Source organism: Oncorhynchus nerka, linkage group LG17 (genome assembly GCF_034236695.1).
Source record: "Oncorhynchus nerka isolate Pitt River linkage group LG17, Oner_Uvic_2.0, whole genome shotgun sequence".
Classification (NCBI taxonomy): domain Eukaryota; kingdom Metazoa; phylum Chordata; class Actinopteri; order Salmoniformes; family Salmonidae; genus Oncorhynchus; species Oncorhynchus nerka.
The window spans coordinates 35,289,285-35,316,701 of NC_088412.1; the positions used below are offsets into that span (position 1 = coordinate 35,289,285).

Consider the following 27,417-nt stretch of genomic DNA (forward strand, 5'->3'; position numbering starts at 1 on the left):
CCAATGATTTCAAGTCTGTATGTAGACAGCAGTCTCTCTGTGCTAGTGATGGTTGTTTAACAGTCTGACGGTCTTGAGATAGAGACTGAAAAACAGCTTCTCGGTACCAGCTTTGATGCACCTGTACTGACCTCGCCTTCTGGATGGTAGCAGGGTGAACAGGCAGTGGCTCGGGTGGTTGTTGTCCTTGATGATCTTTTTGGCCTTCCTGTGACATTGGGTGCTCTAGTTGTCCTGGAGGGCAGGTAGTTTGCCCCCGGTGATGCATTGGCAGACCGCACCTCCCTCTGGAGAGCTCTGTGATTGTGGGTGGTGCAGTTGCCGTACCAGGCGGTGATACAGCCTGACAGGATGCTCTCAATTGTGAATCTGTAAAGGGTTTTAGGTGCCAAGCCTAATTTCTTGGGTAGAATGTGGGTGGACCATTTCAGTTTGTCAGTGATATGTACGCCGAGGAACTTAAAACTTTCCACCCCCTCCACTGCTGTCCCGTCGATGTGGATGGGAGGGTGCTCCCTCTGCTGTTTCCTGAAGTCCAAGATCATCTCCTTTGCTTTGTTGAAGTTGAGTGAGAGGTTATTTTCTGGACCCACACTCCGAGAGCCCTCACCTCCTCCCTGTAGTCTTTCTCGTCGTTGTTGGTAATAAAGCCTACTACTGTTGTGTCGTTTGCAAACTTGATGATTGAGTTGGAGGCGTGCATGGCCACATAGTCATGGGTGAACAGGGAGTACAGGAGACGGCTGAGCACGCACCCTTGTGGGGTCCCAGTGTTGAGGATCAGCGAAGTGGAGATGTTGTTTCCTACCGTCACCACCCGGGGGCAGGGCCGTCAGGAAGTCGAGGACTCAATTGCACAGGGTGGGGGTTGAGACCCAGGGCCTCAAGCTTAATGATGAGCTTGGAGGTTACTATGGTGTTGAATGCTGAGCTATAGTCAATAAACCACATTCATACATAGGTATTCCTATTGTCTACATGGCATAGGGCAGTGTGCAGTGTGGACCTTTTGGAGCAGTAAGCAAATTGAAGTGGGTCTAGAATGACAGGTAAGATGCACTTCATGATGACATAAGTGAGTGCTAAGGGGCAATAGTCATTTAGTTCAGTTACCTTTGCATTCTTGAGTACAGGAACAATGGTGGCCATCTTGAAGCATGTGGGGACAGCAGACTGGGATAGGGAGAGATTGAATATGATCGTAAACACATCAGCCAGCTGGTCTGCGCATGCTCTGAGGACTTGGCTAGGCATGCCGCCTGGGCTCGCAGCCTTGTGAGGGTTAACATGTTTAAATGTCTTACACAAGTCGGTGGCGCTGTATTATCCTCAAAGTGGGCCAAGAAGGTGTTGTTTGGAAGCAAGACGTCGGTATCCGTGACATGCTTGGTTTTCCTTTTCTAGTCCTTGATTGTCTGTAGACACCGCCACATACGTCTTGTGTCTGAGCCGTTGAATTACGACTCCACTTTGTCTCTATACTGACATTTTGCTTGTTTGATTTCCTTGCGGAGGGAATGACTGCCCTGTTTGTATTCTGGCATATTCCCAGTCGCCTTGCCATGTTTAAATGCGGTGGTACGTGCTTTCAGTTTTGCGCGAATGCTACCATCTATTACGATTTCTAGTTAGGGTAGGTTTTAATGTTATGATGTGTTAATGATGCTTGTTTGTCAGTATTAGCTAGCCACCGCTGAGGTAATTCACTAGCGTTGACGGAAGTTGTGAGACGGAAACAAACACAATTACGTTCAAATGGAACTGAGTCGAGTGGACGGGGCTAGATAAGGGGAATACCCACTGTATCTGTTGTAAGATGAAAAGAAAGTTTTGGAAAAACATGATATTGATTAGACTTTTTTTCCAACCCACAATTTGCACCACTTCTGTACAACCACCCATATATATTGTATATATCAGATGACATGTTGCAAAACTTTAATAAAATTGCCAGACATATTTCTACACCACGATAAATCTATAGTGATGGGAGAAATAAATATCATCAACAACAACACATTTTCTAATAGGAGTAATAAAAGGATACACAGTACAATGTCTTGTGGTATTTTGTTTTCTAAGTGTAAACTATATGTTGACACAGTTCTAAGAGGGATGATACAATATCACAATATGTCTAAATACTAAGAATCTCTCTGTGAGAGGAGAATCCTAACTTGATATTTGTATGGATAACTCAAAAACGTTCACATGATTCAACATGTCATCTTGAGTTATTGAGTTACGCATTGAGATCTCAAGTTAGAACTTGAGGAATAATGGTTCCTTGGGTTCTAGCTACTGAAGAAAAACACAACTGTGTGTGTGTGTGTGTGTGTGTATGTGTACCTGCGACGGCACATGTGTGTGTTCTTCAGACAGAGTTCCGATGGCAGTGTGTGTACTGCATGTCGAGTAAGTCCTGGTAGATCTTGGAGTGGAGAAAGCGTGGGTAAGAGTCTTTCTCCATGAGGCTGTGGACCCTGGCCTGAACCTCATTCAGACTGGAGGGGGTGGGCTCCGCAAGGCTCTGCCTCATCACTTCCCGCGTACGGAAGTCTATGTTTACCTACAGAGACCAAGGAAGTGAAACGAAAATGTAGATATCCAAATCATCTTAGTGTGAATTTCCTATGAAACACTTGTTTGTGGACAGCATAAGCATGATTATTAATCCTTATAATCAAAGTATGCATAGAGTATTCATGTGTATCTATCGGTAATATTGGGAGGTTGTGGATTAAAATGTTTATCTGACACATAGTAACCCCAAATTAAAAACGAATCATAGCCTTTTGCATTGTTATTTAAGGCCAGGCACCACAGGTTGAAAATATATTTTTGCATATATAGTACTTTGGTCCATTAATATTTTCTATATTTTATCTTATTCTTACTCATCAAAAAGTCATGAATTGTAACCACTTTTACAAATAATTTCAAAGCTAATTTAATCATAATTTATAAGCCCATTTCATAGAGAATGTTACATGTTAATTTACTTAGATTTTTTTTCTTTTCTAGATGACATTTTCTTCTGAAAAATGTGCCAAAAAGGCATTTTACCTATCGTTCTTTAGTATTTGCAGATAGATGTGTGAATAAATACTTTAAAAAACAATCTATGTGTAAGTCCAGTCATGGAGTGTCTTAACAAAATGAAACACGAATATTTAGTCTTTCTTCATTCAGCATCCAGAAAAATGTATTTGTGTGATATGCAAATATACACATATTTAATTAGAACACCTAATTTTCATATTTAATACAAAAAACTATTAGATTTCTGTACACTTGATTAAGGGGGAAAATACCCTATTAGGGTGTGGTGCCTGGCCATAAAAGAGACAAAGTGAATATTTTGCATCATTAGTCATTTGATCAAACACAAACCTCTCTGGGAGCCTTGACATCAATAAACTCATTGTAGATCTTGTTAATTTTGGTCATCAATTTAACGGGAGTCTTGATTTTTTTATATTCCTCGCAGGCCATCCAGAACTCAATGTTCTCGTCGCTGAACTCCGTCTTGAGAAAAGCCTGGAAGGCAGCCAGGCCACCTAAGACACAAAACATCCATCAGATAGATAGAAGAGCTAACGGACAGCAAGTGTGTGAGTGAGTGTGTGAGTGAGTGAGTGAGTGAGTGAGTGAGTGAGTGAGAGAGAGAGAGAGAGAGAGAGAGAGAGAGAGAGAGAGAGAGAAAGCATGTGTGTCTTTACAAAGAGAGTGAGTGAGTGAGTGAGTGAGTGAGTGAGTGAGTGAGTGAGTGAGTGAGTGAGTGAGTGAGTGAGTGAGTGAGTGAGTGAGTGAGAGAGAGAGAGAGAGAGAGAGAGAGAGAGAGAGAGAAAAGCATGTGTGTCTTTACAAAGATCGATATTGTATCCCAGCACCTATTTCTGAACATGGGCCAGTTTCTTCACAGAGAGCAGCTGTAGATACTAACAGGGTTGTTTATCATGTGTTGATATTGTCTCAGATGCAGAGTGTGCTCTTGTTCTCAGCACAGGGAAGAGCTCTGTTATTAGAACATAAACATATGGCCCACAAACCTTCAATGAGCTTTTTGTCTTCATCAATCAAAGATAAGTGATCAATTTGTCTGACATCAATGAAAACACAGGAGGTCATGTTTTGCAATCGGCCATGTCATGTTAACATGTTTTCTCCATACTTTCTATCCCTCCTTCACTTCCTCCCTCCCTCTTTTCTCTTGCATTTATTTGCTTAACATTTGCCCAGCAGCAGCAGTAGAGTAGTCCATCAGGCCCTATCACCAACATTACTCACACACTCTCACTACACACTGGTTATAGGAAAATCACCAGGGACACTGTGACTACATGCAGCCTTGTCAACAGACAGTGTTCACAATAAAAAAAAGCATTGAACTTAGCTTGGAGGAAGATTCTCTCGCCCTGCTTTATTTTTAAAATATGTGTCCCAAAAAATATACAAAGATCCTGAGCTTTCCTATTTCTCCCAGATATAGGACAGACACTTCAAAACCTTATTCCGTATGACCTTATTCCTTATGACACTCTTTTTCCCCATTTATGAATGTGTTATTCAATGTGTTTGTATGGGCTGTAGTTGTAAAGACCAAATTCAATATTCTATCAAATTATATTTAATTTAAACTTTTATTTTACCTAAAGGGGTGCTAAAATTCTAAATCAAAGAGCTCAATTATCCATGGTATGACCATCTTAAAACAATTCCATATATTATTATTATATTAGCTTATTAGCTTATATTTTTATAGGTTTTAATTAATTAGCCTCTTTAGGAATAGGCTATTATCTGTTAGACAAGCAATGGCCTTCCAATGTCTGAATGTACTGTAGGTCAGTGTTCATTTCTCATTCTCATTCGATTTTCCTTACAGAATGCAGAAATACACTACACAGAGAGAGCTAATGTACATATAAAGATTATAATTTAATATTGAAAAACATAGATTTAGTTCAGCATCAAGGTCTCTTTACTCATTGCCAGGTTGCAGTTGTAAATGAGAACTTCTCAACTGGCCTACCTGGTTAAATAAAGGTGAAATAATTAAAAAAATTGTGTTTGGTGAAACCGGTTACAGAAGTGTTTGTCTTTGTCCCCTTCTGTCTGAGGATAATATTTGTCAATTCCAGGAACAAGCAGACTGAGAGCCTAGACTTTCATGCAGCTAGGGTCATAAGAGGTTACGTGTGGATGATTGAAGTTTATACCAATTTGTCTATGTTATACAACAGCACCACCTGTTAAAGAGTTAGTAGAAGGGTTTACAGTACTGCTTGATTAACTCAGTAGAGACAAATGCTAATTTGAAACATTCACACATTACATTACAAATGACCATTAACATAACATTACCATATGACTTGAGTTGTGAGTATATCTCTAGTTTGGACAAAATATTATTGTAATATTAAAAAACAGCAAGTTGTTGTTCATTGACGCACTGAAAAATGAAAAATGAAATAAAATAGAACTAAAGTCAAGGTAGGTCATCTGTCTTCCTACAGTGCAGTCTAGTTTTCCGCTCCCTGTGGAGAGCCTACAGCTATCACTCCCTTTTCTGTCTTTTTTGGTCAGGTTCTCTAGTGAGAGTGTATGTGCGAGTGAGAGAGAGAACACTGACAGTCTCTTCAGATGACCTGTTATTATGAACACACTTAACCTGTCACGTGTGTGTGTGTGCCTGCACGTGAACGCTATGTGTGTGCTTGTGAGTCTGTGTGTGTGTTTGCATGTGTGTATTTGCACATGAACATGTGTGTTATTGTGTAATCCACAGAGAAGGTCACAACCAAGCGTGTGACTCATTGTGTGTTGAGGAGTAACACAATGAGTCACACCTCAATAGCCAGACAGACAGCGGATCTTACATAAGAAGGGTTTAGGGGGAAAGAAATGGACTGATGTGGGGAGCCATCCTCAGATAGGAAACAGAAAGACAATCATCTTGTCAAAGGAAATAGAGAGGCAATCATGTTTTCAAAGGGAACAGAAGGGGTATAGAATGGGACTGAGGAAAAAATGTAATCCGTACAGTTGCGTGGTTTGCTTCGCTAACAATGGCACGGACAGTTTTTTGGAGGGGTTGGTTGATAAAAATATATATATATTGTTTCCTCCTTATTTTGGTTCAATTTCTCATATCTAACTCTAAGGAGAAGGATTGACTGATACTTGTCAATAAAAAGGGACTTACACTTGTTCGACAGAAGAACATCGAAGGAATCTGCCCACAGAACGACTTCATCTTTTGACAGCCTTGAAGAAAAGACAGAAAGATACAGTGACATGTTTTCAAATGTGTATGCAACCATGCAGATAAAGGCAATTCAACACACACACATTAACCTCTTCAACCTATGGGGGCGCTATGTCATTATTGGATTAAAAAAACGTGCCCGTTTTAAGCGCAATATATTGTCACGAAAAGATGCTCGACTATGCATATAATTGGCAGCTTTGGAAAGAAAACACTCTGACGTTTTCAAAACTGCAAAGATATTATCTGTGACTGCCCCAGAAATAATGTTACAGGCTGTAACAAGATGTAACCTCAAACAGGAAATGAGCTGAATTTTTTAAGCTCTGTTTTACTATCGTCTCCTTATATGGCCGTGAATGTGCTGTGAACGAGCTTATGCTCTCTGCCGTTCGTCCAAGATGTCTGCAGCATTGTGACGTATTTGTAGGCATATCATTGGAAGATTGGCCATAAGAGACTACATTTGCAAGGGTCCCGTCCGGTGTCCTTTGTCTAAATTGGTGCGTAATTCTCAGTGGCAATCATTTTACCATGCGATACAGACAGAGAAGCACACTTCCAGGAACGATACATCATTGAAGAGATATGTAGAAAAACACCTTGAGGATTGATTCTAAACAACGTTTGCCATGTTTCAGTCGATATTATGGAGTTATTATGGAAAAAGTTCGGCGTTTTTATAACTGAATTTTCCTTTTTTTTGGTAGCCAAACATGACGCAGAAAACGGACCGATTTCTCCTGCACAAATAATCTTTCAGGAAAACTGAACATTTGCTATCTAACTGAGAGTCTCCTCATTGAAAACATCCGAAGTTCTTCAAAGGTAAATGATTTATTGAATGTTTTTGCTGGTTTTTGTGAAATGTTGCCTGGTGATGCTAACGCTAAATTCTAATGCTAAATGCTAACGCTAAATGCTAAATGCTAGTTTTGCTATGGTAGAGAAGCATATTTTTGAAAATCTGAGATGACAGTGTTGTTAACAAAAGGCTAAGCATGAGAGCTAGCATATTGATTTCATTTCATTTGCGATTTTCAAATCAAATTTTATTTGTCACATACACATGGTTAGCAGATGTTAATGCGAGTGTAGCGAAATGCTTGTGCTTCTAGTTCCGACAATGCAGTGATAACCAACAAGTAATCTAACTAACAATTCCAAAACTACTGTCTTATACACAGTGTAAGGGGATAAGGAATATGTACATAAGGATATATGAATGAGTGATGGTACAGAGCAGCATACAGTAGATGGTATCGAGTACAGTATATACATATGAGATGAGTATGTAGACAAAGTAAACAAAGTGGCATAGTTAAAGTGGCTAGTGATACATGTATTACATAAGGATGCAGTCGATGATGTAGAGTACAGTATATACGTATGCATATGAAATGAATAATGTAGGGTAAGTAACATTATATAAGGTAGCATTGTTTAAAGTGGCTAGTGATATATTTACATCATTTCCCATCAATTCCCATTATTAAAGTGGCTGGAGTTGGGTCAGTGTCAATGACAGTGTGTTGGCAGCAGCCACTCAATGTTAGTGGTGGCTGTTTAACAGTCTGATGGCCTTGAGATAGAAGCTGTTTTTCAGTCTCTCGGTCCCAGCTTTGATGCACCTGTACTGACCTCGCCTTCTGGATGATAGCGGGGTGAACAGGCAGTGGTTCGGTGGTTGATGTCCTTGATGATCTTTATGGCCTTCCTGTAACATCGGGTGGTGTAGGTGTCCTGGAGGGCAGGTAGTTTGCCCCGGTGATGCGTTGTGCAGACCTCACTACCCTCTGGAGAGCCTTACGGTTGAGGGCGGAGCAGTTGCCGTACCAGGCGGTGATACAGCCCGCCAGGATGCTCTCGATTGTGCATCTGTAGAAGTTTGTGAGTGCTTTTGGTGACAAGCCGAATTTCTTCAGCCTCCTGAGGTTGAAGAGGCGCTGCTGCGCCTTCTTCACGACGCTGTCAGTGTGAGTGGACCAATTCAGTTTGTCTGTGATGTGTATGCCGAGGAACTTAAAACTTGCTACCCTCTCCACTACTGTTCCATCGATGTGGATAGGGGGGTGTTCCCTCTGCTGTTTCCTGAAGTCCACAATCATCTCCTTAGTTTTGTTGACGTTGAGTGTGAGGTTATTTTCCTGACACCACACTCCGAGGGCCCTCACCTCCTCCCTGTAGCCCGTCTCGTCGTTGTTGGTAATCAAGCCTACCACTTTTGTGTCGTCCGCAAACTTGATGATTGAGTTGGAGGCGTGCGTGGCCACGCAGTCGTGGGTGATCAGGGAGTACAGGAGAGGGCTCAGAACGCACCCTTGTGGGGCCCCCGTGTTGAGAATCAGCGGGGAGGAGATGTTGTTGCCTACCCTCACCACCTGGGGGCGGCCCGTCAGGAAGTCCAGTACCCAGTTGCACAGGGCGGGTCGAGACCCAGGGTCTCGAGCTTGATGACGAGCTTGGAGGGTACTATGGTGTTGAATGCCGAGCTGTAGTCGATGAACAGCATTCTCACATAGGTATTCCTCTTGTCCAGGTGGGTTAGGGCAGTGTGCAGTGTGGTTGAGATTGCATCGTCTGTGGACCTATTTGGGCGGTAAGCAAATTGGAGTGGGTCTAGGGTGTCAGGTAGGGTGGAGGTGATATGGTCCTTGACTAGTCTCTCAAAGCACTTCATGATGACGGAAGTGAGTGCTACGGGCGGTAGTCGTTTAGCTCAGTTACCTTAGCTTTCTTGGGAACAGGAACAATGGTGGCCCTCTTGAAGCATGTGGGAACAGCAGACTGGTATAGGGATTGATTGAATATGTCCGTAAACACACCGGCCAGCTGGTCTGCGCATGCTCTGAGGGCGCGGCTGGGGATGCCGTCTGGGCCTGCAGCCTTGCGAGGGTTAACACGTTTAAATGTCTTACTCACCTCAGCTGCAGTGAAGGAGAGACCGCATGTTTTCGTTGCAGGCCGTGTCAGTGGCACTGTATTGTCCTCAAAGCGGGCAAAAAAGTTATTTAGTCTGCCTGGGAGCAAGACATCCTGGTCCGTGACTGGGCTGGGTTTCTTCTTGTAGTCCGTGATTGACTGTAGACCCTGCCACATGCCTCTTGTGTCTGAGCCATTGAATTGAGATTCCACTTTGTCTCTGTACTGACGCTTAGCTTGTTTAATAGCCTTGCGGAGGGAATAGCTGCATTGTTTATATTCGGACATGTTACCAGCCACCTTGCCCTGATTAAAAGCAGTGGTTCGCGCTTTCAGTTTCACGCGAATGCTGCCATCAATCCACGGTTTCTGGTTTGGGAATGTTTTTATCGTTGCTATGGGAACCCGGATCCGGGTTGGCTCGACGCAAGAAGTTAATAGTTTAAGAGGTTGCTCAAAGAGTCTACACCATCTATCGCGTAGTCTTATTACATACAGCTGAAGTCCGAAGTTTATATACACCTTAGCCAAAAACATATAAACTGAGTTTTATGAATTCCTGACATTTAATCTGAGTAAACATTCCCTGTTTTAGGTCAGTTAGAATCACCATTTTATTTTAAGAATGTGAGATGCCAGAATAATAGTAGAGAGAATGATTTATTTCAGCTATTATTTCTTTAATCATATTCCCAGTGGGTCAGAAGTCTACATACACTCAATTAGTATTTGGAAGCATTGCTTTAAATTGTTTAACTTAGATCAAATGTTTTGGGTAGTCTTCCACAAGCTTCCCGCAATAAGTTGGATGAATTTTTTCCCATTCCTCCTGACAGAGCTGGTGTAACTGAGTCAGGTTTGTAGGCCTCCTTGCTCGCACACACTATTTCAGTTCTGACCACACATTTTCTATGGGATTGAGGTCAGGGCTTTGAGATGGCCACTCCAATACCTTGACTTTGTTGTCCTTAAGCGATTTTGCCACAATTTTGGAAATATGCTTCGGGTCATTGTCCATTTGGAAGACCCATTTGCGACCAAGCTTTAACTTCCTGACTAATGTCTTGAGATGTTACTTCAATATATCCACATAATTTTCCTCCCTCATGATGACATCTATTTTGTGAAGTGCACCAGGCCCTCCTTCAGCAAATCACCCCCACAACATGATGCTGACACCCCCGTGCTTCACGGTTGGGATGGTGTTCTTTGGCTTGCAAGCCTCCCCCTTTTTCCTCCAAACATAACGATGGTCATTATGGCCAAACAGTTCTATTTTTGTTACATCAGACCAGAGAACATTCCTCCAAAAAGTACTATCTTTGTCCCCATGTGCAGTTGCAAACCATAGTCTGGCTTTTTTATGGCGGTTTTGGAGCAGTGGCTTCTTCCTTGCTGAGCGGCCTTTCAGGTTATGCCGATTATAGGACTCATTTTACTGTGGATATAGATACTTTTGTACGTGTTTCCTCCAGCATCTTCACAAGGTCCTGTGCTGTTTTTCTGGGATTGATTTGCACTTTTTGCACCAAAGTATGTTAATCTCTAGGAGACAGAACATATAACCTTCCTGAACGGTATGATGGCTGCGTGGTCCCATGGTGATTAGACTGCATACTAATGTTTGTACAGATGAGCGTGGTACCTTCAGGCGTTTGAAAATTGCTCCCAAGGATGAACCAGACTTGTGGAGGTCTACCATTTTTTTCTGAGGTCTTGGCTGATTTCTTTTGATTTTCTTATGATGTCAAGCAAAGATGCACTGAGTTTGAAGGTAGGCATTGAAAGACATCTACAGGTACACCTTCAATTGACTCAAATGATGTCAATTAGCCTACCGGAAGCTTCTAAAGCCATGACAAAGTTTTCTGGAATTTTCCAAGCTGTTTAAAGACACAGTCAACTTAGTGTATGTAAACTTCTGACCCACTGGAATTGTGATACAGTGAATTATAAGTGAAATAATCTGTCTGTAAACAATTGTTGGAAAAATGACTTGTGCCATCCACAAAGTAGATGTCCTAACCGACTTGCTTAGACAAGACATTTGTGGAGTGGTTGAAAAACATAAGTTTATGTAAACATCCGACTTCAACTGTATGACATATTTCTGGCATTGCGAGTAATAATACCTACATTCTATATCAATGGGAGGGACTGGAACAATGTCATCTGATGAAAATATCTACTTACTTTCGGCATCTGGTGGCCCTGTCCTGGGCAGGGGGCAGGAACTCAGTGAAGTCGGGGTATGAGTCAGACTTATTGGACAGGCAGCCTAGTCTGGTCTTCATGGTTCTACTCATATGAATGGGAGAATGGAATAGAAGCACACAACAAAGTAACTCTCCTGATTACTGATCACATGACATGACAACCTATTATATCAAATTTAGACTGTCCTCTGATTTTTTTCACCTTTATTTAACCAGGTAGGCAAGTTGAGAACAAGTTCTCATTTACAATTGCGACCTGGCCAAGATAAAGCAAAGCAGTTCGACACATACAATGACACAGAGTTACACATGGAGTAAAACAAACATACAGTCAATAATACAGTATAAACAAGTCTATATACGATATGAGCAAATGAGGTGAGATAAGGGAGGTAAAGGCAAAAAAAGGCCATGGTGGCAAAGTAAATACAATATAACAAGTAAAACACTGGAATGGTAGATTTGCAGTGGAAGAATGTGCAAAGTAGAAATAAAAAATAATGGGGTGCAAAGGAGCAAAATAAATAAATAAATAAAATAAATACAGTAGGGAAAGAGGTAGTTGTTTGGGCTAAATTATAGGTGGGCTATGTACAGGTGCAGTAATCTGTGAGTTGCTCTGACAGTTGGTGCTTAAAGTTAGTGAGGGAGATAAGTGTTTCCAGTTTCAGAGATTTTTGTAGTTCCTTCCAGTCATTGGCAGCAGAGAACTGGAAGGAGAGGCGAATTGGTTTTGGGGGTGACCAGAGAGATATACCTGCTGGAGTGCGTGCTACAGGTGGGTGATGCTATGGTGACCAGCGAGCTGAGATAAGGGGGGACTTTACCTAGCAGGGTCTTGTAGATGACATGGAGCCAGTGGGTTTGGCGACGAGTATGAAGCGAGGGCCAGCCAACGAGAGCGCACAGGTCACAATGGTGGGTAGTATATGGGGCTTTGGTGACAAAACGGGTGGCACTGGGATAGACTGCATCCAATTTGGTGAGTAGGGTATTGGAGGCTATTTTGGAAATGACATCGCCGAATCGAGGATTGGTAGGATGGTCAGTTTTACAAGGGTATGTTTGGCAGCATGAGTGAAGGATGCTTTGTTGCGAAATAGGAAGCCAATTCTAGATTTATCTTTGGATTGGAGATGTTTGATGTGGGTATGGAAGGTGAGTTTACAGTCTAACCAGACACCTCGGTATTTGTAGTTGTCCACGTATTCTAAGTCAGAGCCGTCCAGAGTAGTGATGTTGGACAGGCGGGGAGGTGCAGGCAGCGATCGGTTGAAGAGCATGCATTTAGTTTTACTTGTATTCAAGAGCAATTGGAGGCCACGCAAGGAGAGTTGTACGCCAGAGGTCCGGACAGCAGACCCTCCGATTTGACACACTGAACTCTATCAGAGAAGTAGTTGGTGAACCAGGCGAGGCAATCATTTGAGAAACCAAGGCTGTCGTGATTGACAGAGTAGAAAGCCTTGGCCAGATCAATGAATACGGCTGCACAGTAATGTTTCTTATCGATGGCGGTTAAAGATATCGTTTAGGACCTTGAGCGTGGCTGAGGTGCACCCATGACCAGCTCTGAAACCAGATTGCATAGCAGAGAAGGTATGGTGGTGTGGGGGCTATGCTTTGGCAAAGTGGGTGGGGTTATATCCTTCCTGTTTGGCCCTGTCCGGGGGTGTCCTCGGATGGGGCCACAGTGTCTCCTGACCCCTCCTGTCTCAGCCTCCAGTATTTATGCTGCAGTAGTTTATGTGTCGGGGGGCTGGGGTCAGTTTGTTATATCTGGAGTACTTCTCCTGTCCTATTCGGTGTCCTGTGTGAATCTAAGTGTGCGTTCTCTAATTCTCTCCTTCTCTCTTTCTTTCTCTCTCTCGGAGGACCTGAGCCCTAGGACCATGCCCCAGGATTACCTGACATGATGACTCCTTGCTGTCCCCAGTCCACCTGGCCATGCTGCTATTCCAGTTTCAACTGACCTGAGCCCTAGGACCATGCCCCAGGACTACCTGACATGATGACTCCTTGCTGTCCCCAGTCCACCTGGCCATGCTGCTGCTCCAGTTTCAACTGTTCTGCCTTATTATTATTCGACCATGCTGGTCATTTATGAACATTTGAACATCTTGGCCATGTTCTGTTATAATCTCCACCCGGCACAGCCAGAAGAGGACTGGCCACCCCACATAGCCTGGTTCCTCTCTAGGTTTCTTCCTAGGTTTTGGCCTTTCTAGGGAGTTTTTCCTAGCCACCGTGCTTCTACACCTGCATTGCTTGCTGTTTGGGGTTTTAGGCTGGGTTTCTGTACAGCACTTTGAGATATCAGCTGATGTACGAAGGGCTATTTAAATACATTTGATTTGATTTGATTTTGATTTGGTGAGATTTGAAATGGTCGGTAATCTGTTTGTTGACTTGGCTTTCGAAGACCTTAGAAAGGCTGGGTAGGATAGATATAGGTCTGTAGCAGTTTGGGTCAAGTGTGTCCCCCCCTTTGAAGAGGGCAAGTACAGGGAACATGTACACCTACAGCTCTAAACATAGTCTTCTAGGAAAGTGCTCAGATCTAAACCTCCTGCCTGTAGTCACTATGCTGATGGGTCAGTCATGAGCAAGGCCATGGCCTGTGGATCAGTGTATTGATCCATCCAATGACTACATAATTAAATGTTTGCATCCAGGTGTTCAGATGTTGGAAGTGGGAGAGCACAGTTTCAGGATGTGCCTCATGAAGTTTACTAAAACATCACTTCACATTTGTTTAATATGCACCGACCTGATGACACATAGTAATTTGCCTTCGACATATTTCTACTTACTCACTCACACTACATATCACACAATCAATCTGTTCAATGTTTTTTCTATGGTGTATCATGGACACCGGTTGTTGATGTAATCATCAAATGAAAGAAATGGCAAGTAAAGTTCTACCTGACTTATTAAACAATAACGTTTCATATCATCACCTATTGGCCAGCTGCTGTAGGATCAGACAGACAGACATATTGATGGATCCGATTAGAGTCATTGCTCTAAAGAGACACACCAGATAGACATAGAAAGCAGGTGTAGCTCCATATGGAGAAGGCAACATGAATACCCATCAGCTAGCTACCAGAGGACATCCAATCTGGATAGTGAGCCACAAGCCTCTCTACCATGCACCTATTTCCCCTGATAACACGCACACCAAACACTGCTGAGTGCTCAATATGCCAAAATGGAATGAGAGGAATGAGTTCCCCCATCTGTAGTTAGTTACATCAGTGACATGATCAGTGACATGATCTCCATCCCATTGGTGGGTGAATTGTTAGAGTACTCAGTGTTGCTTTGCCTCTTGGTGTTATTGGAATGGTCAGTCAAGCTTCTGTAATCCAAGGACTCCTCTTTTAAATAACTGGTGTTTGCAGTATTTCTCTGCTGGCGAATAAAGAGAGAGGGGTTGTCTGGTCTTTTTATACTTATGAACAACAGGGTAGTTAGTGTAAGTATTACTTCCTTTGGTGATCATTACCCTAAAGCCAGATGCCACCGGCAGTCCCACTACAATATCAACAAACTGCTTGTATCACAAAAGCTTTTCCTTTTTCAATAAGCTTGATTCCTACAGGCCACTATATTGCAAAACAATATATATTGTTGGTTAAGATGGTTTAGTTGGATGGAACACGGTGCTGCTAGAAACACTGAGGTTGTTGGTTTGATTCATGAATGTGCTACCATACATACAGAATATATGAGTTAATTCTAGGGCACTTTGGATAAAATTGTCTGCTAAAATGTATTATATTACTATTGTATTTCAGCATCTATCTAAACTAACACTTCCTCTACAGAGAAACATTGGTGGGTGTTGGAGGAGGCGTCATGGAGGTTTGTTTTGGCATCTGCTGTAATTGGTAAAATTGCATGCAAAAATCACTCTAATAGGCCTTCTCATCATGCACTCTTAAGATTCCACTCATAGATTCCATCTAGGCAGAGCAGGTTTATTAGAACGCTTTGTGTGTGTGTGTTTGTGTGTGTGTTAAATTCAGGCTGTAACACAACAAAATGTGGAAAAAGTCAAGGGGTGTGAATACTTTCTGAAGGCACTGTAGGTAAAGAACATTGAACAGAACAAGACTGTGTAAATAACTCAATTTGGACAAAATTGCAGATATAACCTTATAGTCCCAAGCTCTCGAAATGTCCCTTGACTATCTACAGATCAGTGTCAGCTGTGATAATTCTCTAAGATCCCTAAACTGAAAGTCCTCAACGATTATAGACCTGTTGCCCTCACGTCAATAGAGATAATAACAGAAAAGCTGTTGGACCCCCTCCAATTCACCTACAAAGCAGCGTGGATTACAGAGGACACTCTGTTATTCTTCATGCACATCCTGCACCAGCACTTGGATACACAAAAAAATCATATGCCTGGATTCTGATCCTGGTCTTCTCTTCAGCATTCAACACCATTCAACCACATCTCCTTTTGCAAAAACGTATGGACAACAGCTACATCATCAGATGGGTTGACAGCGTCCTGAATAACCTCCCTCAAACAGTGAGGGTGAACTCTGCCCTTTCCCATTCCGATACCCAGCAACGCAGTTGTCCCCAAGGAAGTGTCATTTCACCAGTTCTCTTCATATTGTTTACAAATTACGCAAAGTCATGCTCTGCCACACCATCAAATTTGCAGATGGCACAGCCATGGTCGGAATCATGTTAGGCATTCAAGAACACAACTACAGACAAGAAATACACACATTCACAGAATGGAGCAACAATCACTCACTACAGCTAGACGCCCCCCCCCCCCCCCCCCCCAAAAAAAAATATATATCTCCAACTTCCAAACAAAAGCTGAGGATCTGGAACCGGTCAAAATCAACACAGAAAATATTGACAGTGTAAAAGCATACCACTCCCTGGGAACAATCCTCAACTCTACACTAACCTGGAATTCTAACACAAAAGCAATATTAAAAAAAGTACAACAAAGACTGCACTTCCTCAGTAAAATTCTATGTTTAGAACACAATACTCCATCTCTTCTAAAAGGCATTCATCTAAAGCATTCTCACCTTCTGTTTCCTTGGCTGGTATAGTTCACTCTCAATAACAAACACCCACACAATTCGCAAAACTGTCAACATTTCAAGCAAAGTCTGCTGTGTCAAGTGCCAAAGCATATTATCCCTCTATAAAACCAGAACCATCTACAAAGCCAGACACATCAATAAAGACATCACACACCCGCTGTACAACCAGTACATTACAAACATTGCAGTCCGGTCGAAGACTCAAAATCCCACTCTATTCCAAACAAAAACAGATTCCTGAACACATACATTTTCAAAACAAATAACATTTTATTTGTCACATAGTTTGTAAAGAATAGGTGTAGACTAACAGTGAAATGCTCACTTACGGGCCCTTCCCAACAATGCAGAGAGAAAAATAAACACCAAATAATAACACAAGGAATAAATACACAATGAGTAACGATAACTATATACACAGGTTACCAGTTCAGAGTAGATGTGCCGAAGTACGAGGTCATTGAGATACAGTAGGTCAAGTTGAAGTTGGAAGTTAACATACAACTAGGTTGAAGTCATTAAAACTCGTTTTTTCAACCACTCCACAAATTTCTTGTTAACAAACTAGTTTTGGTAAGTCGGTTAGGACATCTACTTTGTGCATGACACAAGTCATTTTTCCAACAATTGTTTACAGACTGATTATTTCACTTATAAGTCACTGTATCACAATTCCAGTGGTTCAGAAGTTTATATACTGTACACTAAGTTGACTGTGCCTTTAAACAGCTTGGAAAATTCCAGAAAATTATGTCTAATTGACATACTTTGAGTCAATTGGAGATGTACCTGTGGATGTATTTCAAGACCTCAGAACATTTTTTGTAAAAATATAGATGAAAACATCAGACGAAAAGTATAGATGACAACTCTCTTGGTAATTAATGTGTGTATGTATTACTGATTCCTGCTAGTAGCTCACTAGTCCCTATGAGGTGTCTAGTTATACAGGTTATGAGCTCTATATGCAATTAGTTGTTGGTAGAGAAGCCGAGAGAACAAGCAAGGTTCAACACGACCACGCTATTATCCCACACTCAGTCTCTGTGGTTCATATGAGCCCCCAAATGAGCTGTCTGTGTCTAGCTCAACACTTTCCATTCTCTATGGAGTATGGGAATGATACAGTATTGCTGTGCGATAGGAGCGCGACATAATTGCCTATTTCATCTCAGAGTTTATACAGAGACAGAACATATAAACCCAGTTGTTGAAAAACAAAATACTGAACAACAATAAGTATTTTTGCATGCCATGACCTAATACCAATAGTTCCAAATTATACAGCAAATACAACATTATCGTCACAATAAAATGTGAATGGAGGCGTTTTCCAGGTGGAATTTCTATGCTCATTTACGACTGTTTTACGACAGCTTTATGACAGATCTGATGTATAATGGGAAACATGCTTATGTACTGTATAGGGTGCGCCTAGTTTATAAATCTCAATATTTTTGTACCTGCGCAGATATTTCAGAAATCTTCATCCAAATTGAGGTTAGTGGTCGCTGTTCTGATGTCCAGAAGCTGTTTTCGGTCATAGGATGGCAGAAACATTATGCAAAGAAAAGTTAGCGAAAAAAAGCACAAAAAATAGCAGAATTGGTCAGGAGCCCGTAAGATGGCAGTTATGCACTGACATAACTCCAAACTTTCAGTATTCATCCATAAGTTTGAAATACGTCTTGTGATATGTGTTGTCTGTAAATGGAGTGTTGTAGGTCCTGTGCTTTGATTTTGTGTATGTTTGCCAGGAACTGCTGTATGTTGCCAGACGACTTTCCCGAGAGGGACAATAAAGTATTCAATCAATCAATCTCTGCAGTGCTGCTTTCACGTTTTCTCTGCTCTGTCATGAGCTGGATCTCTTCACCTACATTGGGTGGGAACACGTGCCTGTCTGCCTGCCTGCAGAGCTATTTATAAAGTTCTGTGACAAATCTGTGTAGTCAGGGGTAAGCCACTTAATGTTCTATTCAGCCATGCAGCAGGCACAGACTCCTGGAGGGGCTGCTATAAAAAGGATTCCAAATTTGAACATGTCAGTTTCCTCATGAATTTTTTATATAACAACATTTGCAATTCCTTTAAAAAGATGCCTGGTTGCTGAAAAGGGACCCTGAAAGTACTGGGTCTAAAAATTCCCTTTGATGTTGTTTTGGTGCCTTACGGTATTTTGACTGTTTCCTGTGCCATGGTTTTCTTGTTCTTAGTGTGGAGAATGTAGTTGGAGAGCAGATCCTGGTATGTCCATCTGTCAAGGAAACATCATTGGCCTTGACATTTGGCCTAGAACATGTATCGGTTCAAATCAGTGTATTGTTTGTTGGAATACCACTGCAGGGTATAAAACACTGCATGAATAACCAACCTGGTCTCAGAGCATTTCATAGTATTCTGTACTTATATGATATGTTACGTTTCCCATGGTATGTGAATGTCCATCACCAATTTCATTTGGTATCTTACTAATTAATTTGTAATATGTTATGAATATGCAAAACATACAATATGCTACAAATTTGTTAAAAGTGGTATAAGTTACGAATTTTCAAAAGGTACAGTATGTTACAAATAAGAAAAACGTACAATATGTTTTGAATTTGCAAAACATACAACAGGTTAAGAATTTGCTAAACGTGTTATATGTTACGAACTTCCAAAAAGTACAATAGGCTAGGGGTTAAGTTTAAGAGTTAGGTTGCAGGGTCAAGGGAAGGGTAAATGTTAACCTCTTCAGTCGACCCTCTACTTTTTTGAACATTCTGTTAAAAATCGCGCAACATTTCAGCGCCCTGCTACTCATGCCAGGAATATAGTATATGCATTTGCTTAGTCTGTGTGGATAGAAAACACTCAGACGTTTAAAAAACTGGTTAAATCACTGCTGTGGCTTTACCAGAACGGCATTTACATCGAAAAGCACAGGAAAAACTGATCACTGAAAATGGGGAAAATATATCCATGCGCTACCATGCGCTACAGCTTCCACAGGGTGTCTAGAGTCTTGTCATTTCCCTTCGAGTTTTTTCTTGGTCAAACACATACAGGACACCGTATCTAATCCGGTCTAGGACCGGATATTTTCGTTGAGTTTCTAGCCGGACATTTTTCCAGACGGACAGCTAATAATCTTTACATCGCCTCCTGATGAATTTTATCGCTTATTAACGTTTACTAATACCTAAAGTTGCATTACAAACGTATTTCGAAGTGTTTTGTGAAAGTTTATCGTCGACTTTTTGAATTAAAAAAAATGACGTTACGTTTTGAAACGATGTTTTTTTCGTTTATCACACAGTCTACATATAACGATATCTAGGCTTTATATGGACCGATTTAATCGAAATAAAGACCCAAATAGTGTTTATGGGACATCTAGGAGTGCCAACAAAGAAGATGGTGAAAGGTAATGAATGTTTTCTATTTTATTGTGCGGTTTGTGTAACGCCGAAATGCTAATTATTTTGTTTACGTCCCCTGTGGGTCTTTTGGGGTGTTGCATGCTATCAGATAATAGCTTCTCATGCTTTCGCCGAAAAGCATTTTAAAAATCTGACTTGTTGCCTGGATTCACAACGAGTGTAGCTTTAATTCGATACCCTGCATGTGTATTTTAATGAACTTTTGAGTTTTAACTAATACTATTAGCATTTAGCGTAGTGCAATTGCATTTCCAGAGCTCTAGTTGGGACGCAAGCGTCCCGGGTAGAAGCAACAGGTTAAGGAAAGGTTAGCTTGCATGCTGAGTAGTTACAAAGTAGCAAGCAGTTGATGAGATTTGAACTCGCAATTTTTGGGCTACTAGATGTTTGTGTTTTACACCGAACCATCCTCCATGACCAAGCACCCAACTTAAATTTTTTCCTTAATAATCTTAGTGCGGAAATCCCGCTACCGGGATCAAATTCGACAACATCCGGTGAAATCGGAGCGTGCCAAATTCTAAATAAAAAATTATACTATTAAACATTAATGAAAATACAAGTGTCTTACATCGTTTAAAAGCTTAACTTCTTTTTAATCCAGCCGCTTTGTCAGATTTCAAAAAGGCTTTACGGTGAAAGCATACCATGCGATTGTCTGAGGACAGCGCCCTGCGTACAAAAACATTACAAACATTTTTCAAACAAGCAGAGGAGTCACAAAATAAAATAAATAAATCTCTTACCTTTGAGGATCTTCCTCTGTTTGCAATCCCAGGGGTCCCAGCCACATAACAAATGGTTGTTTTGTTCGATAAAGTCCTTCTTTATATCACAAAAAAGTAAGTTTAGTTGGCGTGCAAAATGCATATAAATGAATGCCAAAGTTACCAATAAATGTTATCCAAACAAGTGAAACAACGTTTCTAATCAATCCTCAGGTAACCTAATATGTAAATAAACAATCAAATTTAAGACAAAGAATAGTATGTTCATTACCGGAGATAAATAACGAAGTGCGCACCCTCACCGACGCGCGCCACAATACTACTGCCAAAATGGGAGCCACCTAGAAAATATACAAATTCTAGCTCATTTTTCAAAAAACAAACCTGAAACTCTTTCAAATGACTGTTGACATCTACTGGAAGACCTAGGAACTGCAATCTGGGAGGTATTCCATAGATTTTCCCATAGACAGCCATTTCAATGAGTGGTGAGCTCCAAAAACATTTTTTTCCAGGTGGATTCTCCTCTGGTTTTCTCCTGCCATATCAGTTCTGTTACACTCACAGACATTATTTTAACAGTTTTAGAAACGTTAGCATGTGTTCTATCCAAATCTACCAATTATATGCATATCCTATCTTCTGGGCCTGAGTAACCAGAAGTTTACTTTGGGGACGTCAGTCATCCGAATTTCCGAATATTGCCCCTCAAGAGGTTTTAAGGAACCATCTGTAACCATACCAAATGTAATGTATGTAACCGACTGGCTCGATTCGTTCTTATATAGCAAAATTTGAAATTGTACAAAAGTAGACTCAGAGCTAGAAAATTGTATATTATACACTACAGTTGAGGAACAATGGGAAAGTAATTCTGCTTTGAAAGTTGACATTCAGCATAATTCACACCCTCTAAAGCCTTAGCCTCACCCATCTCTTTCAGGATTGACATGTGAGGCCATCTACTAAACAACCAAAGATTAAGCCTAAAGGCTGGTTTATACTACGGGTGTGTTCGTAAATTAAATCTGGAGTGCCAGAGTGCGCTCAGAGTGCGCTCTGGGTGTTCATGAATTCAGAGTGCTGTCAAGAGCGTTTCACTCTCGGAACATTCAGAGCTTACACTGGATGCTCTGGCTGAGGAGTAGGGTTGATCCAAGCGTTCTGACCTCACAACGGCAGTCAACCATCGAAGCTAACAAGCTAACGTTGGCTAGCTTGCTAGCTACTTCCAAACACAAATATTAGAACACCTCACTTTGACCATTTTACTCGCCCTGGCAGAGCTGATTAGGCTGTTTTCATGTTATTCAGCGTGTTGGTGACTGTAACTCTGCTTTGCAACAATTTAATTAGACTTGTTTGCTGATGTTTACTGACACCAACCATATTCAACTTGTGTTGAGCGTTCGTAAATTTGTCAGTTATTCTGCGCTCTGGAACACTCAGACGAGAGTGCTCTGAAATTAGAGTAGATAGCCAGATCGAATTTACCAGCTACGTCTATCGACAGTTTTTGCAGTGATATCATGAGCATTCTATTGAAATGGTTACTTGCATAGTGGAGTCTTTTGATTAGACATGTAGCTAGCTAGCTAAACAATTAACCATAATCCTAACTCATAACGTTACAACCCTGCATGAATCTGCAGGTAGCTTACCAACCAGGTTCAATGTTAGCTGGCTAACATTAGGCTATAACTAGCATTGCAAATGGCTCTGAGATAAGAATAATATAAATACACAGATCATACACATAACGTTAGCTAGCGAGCCAGCCAGCTAACTTAAGCTGGGCTAGCTAACAGTACACTTTCACTTGAAATGAAAAAGTCTTTCTGACAAAATTAGAAACGTGCAATATCTGAAAATGTCAGTAGATAGACTATCTTTACCCATATACATGGATGGACACTTCTCCCTCTCTATCACAGATGCCATGGTTGCCCTTAGTTTGAATCCTGAGAGAGGTGTTTTATACAACAGCCTTCTGTGTGATCTCTTTTCAACTCCGTCTGCATATTTTATCCAGCTCCTTAGATATCAAACTCTAATTCCACTGATTTCAAAAATCGGTCCCCCAGAAAGTGGAGTGCAACACTTATGCACTTGTACTATGTGATATCTTTCAAAAAGCTGCGTTAGAAAGGATTACCTACACATACTGACCAGCTCATATTATAGACAGAAGTGCGCTACATGGCAGACCAATGCAAACTCATCTCTCGGCATGCCCAGCCCACTCATTATCGCCGCTAATCATGGCTAGCAGGAAGATTGGTTCCTTTTTCTGTGGCTAAACCAATTTGCCCTGTAATTTAACAATTGTATTCGTATTTACAGATGGCATACACATTTGATATTAAGGCACATGAAAGTTCACATGTTCCCGAAAGCATTTATGCCCAAAAACACATATGATAAAAAAAAGTTTACGTTCAAATGACTTTCCTGTGAAGTATTGACGCGCAACATATGCCTAGTTTCCTGAAACGAGTCACATCATACTAAATCAAGTGTTTCTGATTTATGTACAGAATAATACAAAATGCTTTGAGACCAGGTTGGAATAACCACCCTGTTGACTTGGTGCAAGCAGTTTCCCACCATGCAGAGTTTCTCTTTGTTGCTAAAGTACAGTATTATCTAAACGTTACATTAGGTATGGAGAGAAGCAATTGCTGCAATCACTTATTTCCCGTGTGAGTTAAACATCATGGGAACACTGAATAATTCGGTGTCCTTTTTATTTATTGTGTATATCTGTATGTGTGTCCACTTTTGCATAAGGGTATGCGCATGCACACATTTGGATACCGTCTGTGTCCCTGTCGGAAAGATGAGTGCCAGTGCTGAAACCTTCCCAGGCTGTTTATGGGCTAATTATGGCCTTACAGACCTATGCTGCTCTGCTGTCTTTGTTTAAGGCTGGGGTTGTCTGCCTGTCCCTGCCCTGCTCTGTCTATCCGTCTATCTGTCTGATGTCCAGTTTGTCTCCGAGGAGCAAACTTGAATCTGTTTGAACTGATTCCATTCTTGTCTCTACCCTCTTTCCATCCCTTCCTCATCACTCTCTCTATATCTCTCACATCCCTATTTGTGTACGTGTTGCCACTGCCAACGGTTACCCTTCATGAACATTGTTATGTGGACCCCCAGCTATCATGCTTTTATACACAGAGGCATTGCCCTTACCCTCTCAGGTAATCTAACTCTAAAATTAGCCCTGTTGTCTGTTCTGCAGGCTGCAGCTTGCTGTCTCACTGATGTCCTTGCCTTGTTATGCCAGCTTTGCAGTATACACAACTGAGTGTAGGCTATCTCTATACACTCTCATAGAGTAGACCTGATCCTGATAAACACATCAGCCCTGATGCATGGCGCACCTCGGTCAGGCATGGGGTAAAGCCAGTCTCAGTTCATCAAACTAACGCTGTCTATCTATTTTTACCCCAGCTCTCTTCAGGCACAGTGATGTACAATCATATTAATGTCACTATTGTTCTACAGAGAGGTTGATTTTCATGTGTGCTGCTGCCCAGTAGGCTACAATTTAATCTAATGCACTCATTACCATTTCAAATAAGAAAAAATTAAGACACACTCGCATGCACACCCACGCAAACACACAGACACATTCACTGCCCCCTGGAGGTGGAAGTTGGGGACTGAGGCATATGTCACAAGGGCAGTAAGAACCCTAAGCAAGGCCATATACCCATCCAGGCCTGAGCGATAAGAACAGTTCTATTTCAACTAAATATATGTAATGTAATATTGGCTAAAAATGACATTGTGCGGCGCATCACAGCATGCAATTTATAATTACATTTTAAGCTTTCGTTTTCATCTCTGTTTCAGAATCATTGTACGGTTTACAACGAGCACAGACATGTGCTTCGTTATTCAACCTTTGCACAACAAAACTACATGTATTTGTTAATTTGCTCTGGAATCATGGATAGGTGATAATACAGCCAGGTCGTTCAAGATTGAAGTTGAAATGTCCTAAGGATGATGGAAAATGGCTTCAAAGCTTGGGTTGTACTACAGCATTGTGGGCTGAGGTGGATGGAGGTGGTGGACTCTGGATCAGAAGGTTGTGTGTTGATTAAGAATTTGAGGACCCCTTTTGATATAAAAATTAGGTTGAAAAATTATTTGATAAAATCTTTAATTTGGCTGTTACTACCATAGCCCCTACAAACGCATTGAATAACACAGTTCTAAATGGCAAAAAAAGACTATCAAAAAGAAATCATAAGGAATAAGGTTTTTAAGTGTCTGTAAGAAAGTGAAGGAAATATTTTTTGGCACATATTTAACACAAATCTTCCTCCGTACCTCCATTTGTTTGCATGGGTTACCTTCAGACGAGTCTCGTGACACCATTGCATTCGTGCAAGTCTCCCCTTTCCATAGATCATAATAGTTTGTATGCTAAACCGTTCGGACGCTACAGACCTTTAATTGAGAAGACCAATTTTCGGGATGTCTCATGGTCTGACAAACACCGCTGTAGCTTGGCTACCTTCGACTGCAGATGCGGAAGGGCGACATGGGCGGATGAGGTGGATTGAGACGCAGCCCATGCAGATATCTCTATCTTAAACTGACGGATTTTGATGAGGATTTTTTTTACTGTGTTACTGAGATTGATGCACATGTGCATCGATGAACTCTTAAGGATGAACCATATCCCAAACCTTAACCATTCAGAATGACTGCCAAAACCTAATCCTTAACTTCGAAATTTGACGTTTGGTGAAATGGAACGATACAGAGCAACAGGAGCAACAAAAACACATAGACATTTTATGTTTGGAGCAACTATGACATTTGACATTTAAAGAACGTGGATCAACGTCTAATTATGCAGTGAAAATGTGAGATCTTGTTGGATAATAACCACTGGGCAGATGATTATGAAGTAGATGATTACAAGTTTGAACATTGCCCTTCTTTTGTTATTTTTTTAAATGTTATTTTCTGCTGAGTCAGAAATGATGCTCTTAATCCTGACTTTAGGTTTTTATGTATTCAATGTATTTGGGGGATTAGGTTTGCAAACCACTCTATCCAGACTGAATAAGCTTGACAGCTCATTCTGTTGAAAGCTTTCACAGTTACTAACCCTTTGTAGGGTCATTTGGCTTAAAAATACTGTAGCTGTGTCTAGATTTAGGTAGCTATAGCTGTTTTCTCTTTCAAATGCACACTTTTTGGATGTAGATGTTCATATAAGTTGAGAGTGGCCAGGCAGAATCTCTGTTTGATATGGGGCAGGTTTTTGGGTAATATATGCAGAAAAGGGTGGGAGGAGTACTGAGATGAGAGGGAGGGAGGAACGATATTGATTATTTCTGTACCCAAGGATGATAAACATTTGTTGGATTACCCTTGTGTGATAAATGATAAAGAGGTGAGATAATGATTGAGATAGAAGAGAGTGAGAGAGAGGTGTTAAACCTGTAGGTGGGATTTGTGGGTGCTTCAAATCCCCTCTGTCTGTAGCTCCTCCACTATCTGACATTTACTGACATACGCGCACACATACTACAATTTCTAAATGTGTAAACAATGCACTGCTGATGTAAATAAGCAATAACCAAAACCAAACTATATTTGGAGTAGTAAATGAACTATCTTCTCATGTCTCTAAACAGTGTGTTTCCAGATGATGACAGTTATCTGTCCTGTAAACGAACCGTCTCCATCTTTTCTATTCTGATGATCAGACACATTGACAGCAGATGTACATAACGACAGTCTGCTTCCCATCCTTTATCCATAGTGGACTTAAGTAATGTAGCGATCTACTAGTAAGATGAATATGGATGATGTTTTACCTTAGCCCTCTTGTGTATTTGATCAGCGCAGGTGGACACTTTCTCTCTTTTCCTCCCCAGCGTACGTTTGAGAGGAACAAGCCGCTATTTATCCACGTCGGTGTGTGCGGGAGTGTGTGTTTGTCTGTGATGGCACTCCTCTTTGTGTGGCGATTATATCTGCTGTTACTATTACAATTGCCGTAAGTAGGAGGCTAGGAGCCACGCAGCATGCTCATCAGTGTGAAAACGTGGTAGGGGGAAAAGGAAACGGGGCGAGGGGGTTAGGAAGAGGGAGAAACAGAGATGGAGGGAAAGGCGGAGAACATTGTTAATGCACAGAGAACCCATACAGAAAATCCACATGATTTCACGTGAACATTCACGTGAAATCATGTGAAAACGTATTTTTGGAATCCTTCACTTGAAATCACATGTTTTCAAATGTTTCGTTTCATGTAATCATGTATTGATTTACATGTTGTCACATTAACTTCACATGAAAACGTGTGAAAACATGTTTTTGGAACAATTCATATCTGATCAAGTGAAATGCATGTGTTTTTGCGGTAAGGGAATTCTCTGAAGACAAGCCAAGCTCTAGCAGAGTGGTTGTTTAGATGATGTATGGCTATAAATATACAGTGGCTAAATAGAAATATACTTTTCTGGACAGAGGCTATATAAAAACAGTTCTAGACTGGATCTTTATAAAAAAATATATACTGTTCTAGGCACTGTAGGGATAAAAGTTGGGACAGAAACATTGTTCAGCTGATAGAAGTTAATAATGATGCTGGAAGATGGAATTAAGCTGTAAGGTTGTGCGCTGAGAGTCGGGAAGCAAGTTCAGGGAGTGAACGTTTGTAATGAAAAACGCAACATAATCCAAAACAAGAAACTCGAAAAACGCACAGACATGAAAATGAAA

At 41.2% G+C, this 27,417-nt stretch overlaps 1 protein-coding gene across 3 annotated transcripts; it reads right to left on the minus strand.

Moving 5' to 3' along the window:
- Positions 1 to 1,916: 1,916 nt before the first annotated feature.
- LOC115145165 (regulator of G-protein signaling 8-like) lies at positions 1,917 to 26,588 on the minus strand. 3 transcript variants are annotated; one of them, XM_029686491.2, is made up of 5 exons: positions 26,508 to 26,588; positions 11,387 to 11,491; positions 6,209 to 6,270; positions 3,394 to 3,560; positions 1,917 to 2,569 (listed from the first exon to the last, which is right to left on the minus strand). In XM_029686491.2, exons 2-5 carry the CDS (start codon positions 11,485 to 11,487, stop codon positions 2,375 to 2,377), a joined length of 525 nt encoding a protein of 174 aa, XP_029542351.1. In that variant the 5' UTR covers positions 11,488 to 11,491; positions 26,508 to 26,588; the 3' UTR covers positions 1,917 to 2,374. The 3 variants fall into 3 exon arrangements, with proteins under 3 accessions (XP_029542351.1, XP_029542350.1, XP_064859217.1); XM_029686490.2 differs by lacking the exon at positions 26,508 to 26,588 and adding an exon at positions 17,966 to 18,377; XM_065003145.1 differs by lacking the exon at positions 26,508 to 26,588 and having other exon boundaries at positions 11,387 to 11,499.
- Positions 26,589 to 27,417: the final 829 nt, after the last annotated feature.

Bases quoted from the DNA above. Each gene is read 5' to 3' on its own strand.
- LOC115145165 (XM_065003145.1), bottom strand. From the start codon at position 11,499: ATGAGTAGAACCATGAAGACCAGACTAGGCTGCCTGTCCAATAAGTCT. The intron at 6,271-11,386 runs GTAAGTAGATAT...CTTTTCTTCAAG, and splicing joins AGGGCCACCAGATGCCGAAA to GCTGTCAAAAGATGAAGTCG. The intron at 3,561-6,208 runs GTAAGTCCCTTT...TTTGTGTCTTAG, and splicing joins TGTTCTTCTGTCGAACAAGT to GTGGCCTGGCTGCCTTCCAG.